At 35.4% G+C, this 2,500-nt stretch overlaps 1 protein-coding gene across 2 annotated transcripts in view; it reads left to right on the top strand.

Moving 5' to 3' along the window:
* LOC138045766 (serine beta-lactamase-like protein LACTB, mitochondrial) overlaps positions 1-2,500 on the top strand; it is a 17,445-nt gene that overhangs the window by 12,584 nt on the left and 2,361 nt on the right. For both annotated transcript variants that reach the window (XM_068892376.1, XM_068892375.1), the window contains exon 8: positions 1,556-1,729. In XM_068892376.1, the coding sequence (XP_068748477.1) occupies positions 1,556-1,729 (174 nt within the window). The remainder of the gene's footprint in view (positions 1-1,555; positions 1,730-2,500) is intronic.

The following is a 2,500-nucleotide window of genomic DNA, read 5'->3' as shown; positions in this document are numbered from 1 at the left end:
GCTCAGATCGTTTGTTCAGTAGATTGTTGTTGCTGCGTTTAATTATATGAAGTTTTTCTGCTAAGCATAAATCACATCTTTTGCTTGAATTGTGATTGGGGCGGGCTCTTGGGATGATAGACCATTTAGTTGTAAAGCTGGTGTGTGCTGTTTTTAAGTCGCCAGATGTATTTTGATAATTCAGTGCTATTAGAAAGTTTCCTGTGGGTGAATGTTGACTTGCGTTGAGTGTATCTTCAGTCAGTTCGATGTAGTTCTTGGTAGTGGTTTGATTAGCTGTCGTTGTTATTTGATAAGATCTTCTTGTTCTGCTTGCTTATTATGGCTCCCATATAATAAGCAAGCATAACAAGAAGATCTTATCAAATAACAACACCAACGACAACAGCGACAAACTATGTAACTGCAGATCTCAACAAGATTGCCCTCTTGACAATAAATGCTTAATCACCAGCCTGATCTATAATGTACAAATAACATCTACGACAGCTAATCAAACCACTACCAAGAACTACATCGGACAGACTGAAGAAACTTTTAAACAAAGATACGCTCAACACAAGTCAACATTCACCCACAGGAAACTTTCTAATAGCACTGAATTATCAAAATACATCTGGCAACTCAAAGACAGCAACACCAGCTTTACAACTAAATGGTCTATCATCCCAAGAGCCCACCCCTATCACAATTCAAGCAAAAGATGTGATTTATGCTTAGCAGAAAAACTTCATATAATTAAACGCAGCAACAACAATCTACTGAACAAACGATCCGAGCTTGTATCCAAATGCCAACATGAAAACAAGTTTTATCTCAAGAACAATTGACGCTTATCCTACACAATAGCTATTGTATTGCGCTTGTTTTAGCTCAGCCAGTTTTACATCACACCCACATATTTTGTAACAGTTCGGCCCTTCTCACCCATTGTAATTAGAACCCCATTGTTCTACTCATCGTAAACATGTATATATAGCTAGCTAATAAGTCTGTTCTTCATTAAATCTGCCTGATGAGTGCACACGCACGAAACTCAGAGTCACAGGGAATCTTGTGTATTTTCATGTAGTCATTTAATTCTATACACCGGTCTACACAAACGTGTATTGAGCACTCTTTAGCAGTGTTTGCTACAGTTTCTTATGATTGTCAATAATAATAATAATAATAATAATAATAATAATAATAATATTATTATTATTATTATTATTATTAACGACTTGTGACCCAATTCCTTTCTTCTTTTGTATATTAATAGTATCAGTTATTTTTTCTGTATTTCTTCCAAATTTACTCACTTCTTTGGCAGTGTTACTGGTACCAGAAGTTGACCTGGAAATAGGAAGTTGGGGGTATGAAATCTATTAGGCTACCCAGGGAAATTTCGAACTATAGCTCTAAACGTCCTGGAGTTAAAAAAATTGATGATTGTATGATTTTGTAGTTCCTTATTTTCTTGGTGTCTGGGATGAAACAAAGGTGGATTTGATTTGAGTATCAGTTTCATGAAGAATATGAACTTTAATGAACATGATCATTGGTGTGTTTTAAGGTAGTCTCCCTGGATTTCTTCAACTTGAAACTGTGACTGAAATGTGGAAAATTGTGGCTAATACAGAAGGCAAAGGGCATAAGAATGGTGGTTATGGATTAGGCTGGGCAGTCGTTCCAGAAAAACAGCAATTTGGAGCTTGTAATCATCAGTTTGAAACTATTCTTCACAGTGGTAAGGAAAAGAAGCTGCTTAAACAATTACACAAGGTTAATTTTCTGTATATTTGGTGTGTTTTGTTTGTCAAATTAGCTTGCTTTCTGGCTTTAAAACCGGTGGCACAAAGAATTAATAATTCATGAACCTATTATCCTCTCAGATCAGTCAAGTGCATACATCTTTTTGGCCGGTATAGAATGATCATTCTGAAAAGCCCGGAGAGGATTTTGATTTCGGTCTTGGGGGAAATGTGGTACAATACAAAAACAATGAAATTATCACTGAATTATTAATGAAAATATGATTACCGTGATCTTTATATACAAAGATCACCAGTGATCTTTATATGAAGAATCACTAGTGATCTTTAAATAAAGCTTTACATAAAGATCGCGTTAATTATAATGCCAAATTATTCCCCAAAAGGCAGTATACAAAAACATTAACCACAGTAAACAAAAAAGTTTATTTTCCTGATAAATTCTTGTTAGAACAGAAATTCGTTATTTTACAATTTCCCATTGTTCACAAAAGTAATTGTGCAGTTTTTGAAGACACAACTATCCAATGTTGTCTGATTTGACTTGACTTGACTTGACTACATGTAGTTTCAGTAACATTCGGAATGGGCATTTGACTTAAAACTTCATCGCTCACTTCACACTCCAAATCCCCCAATCCCGAAATGTCTTCACCTTCACCATCTTCGGTCTTTACATTACTCTCGTCATAATTTTCCCCGATGACTGGTGGACCTAAAATTTTGCTGACATTTCTTTCCTGTTT

Source organism: Montipora capricornis, chromosome 4 (assembly GCF_036669925.1).
Source record: "Montipora capricornis isolate CH-2021 chromosome 4, ASM3666992v2, whole genome shotgun sequence".
Lineage (NCBI taxonomy): Eukaryota > Metazoa > Cnidaria > Anthozoa > Scleractinia > Acroporidae > Montipora > Montipora capricornis.
The sequence above is the reverse complement of the archived record's forward strand: the minus strand, read 5'-3'. Positions and strand labels throughout refer to the sequence as shown.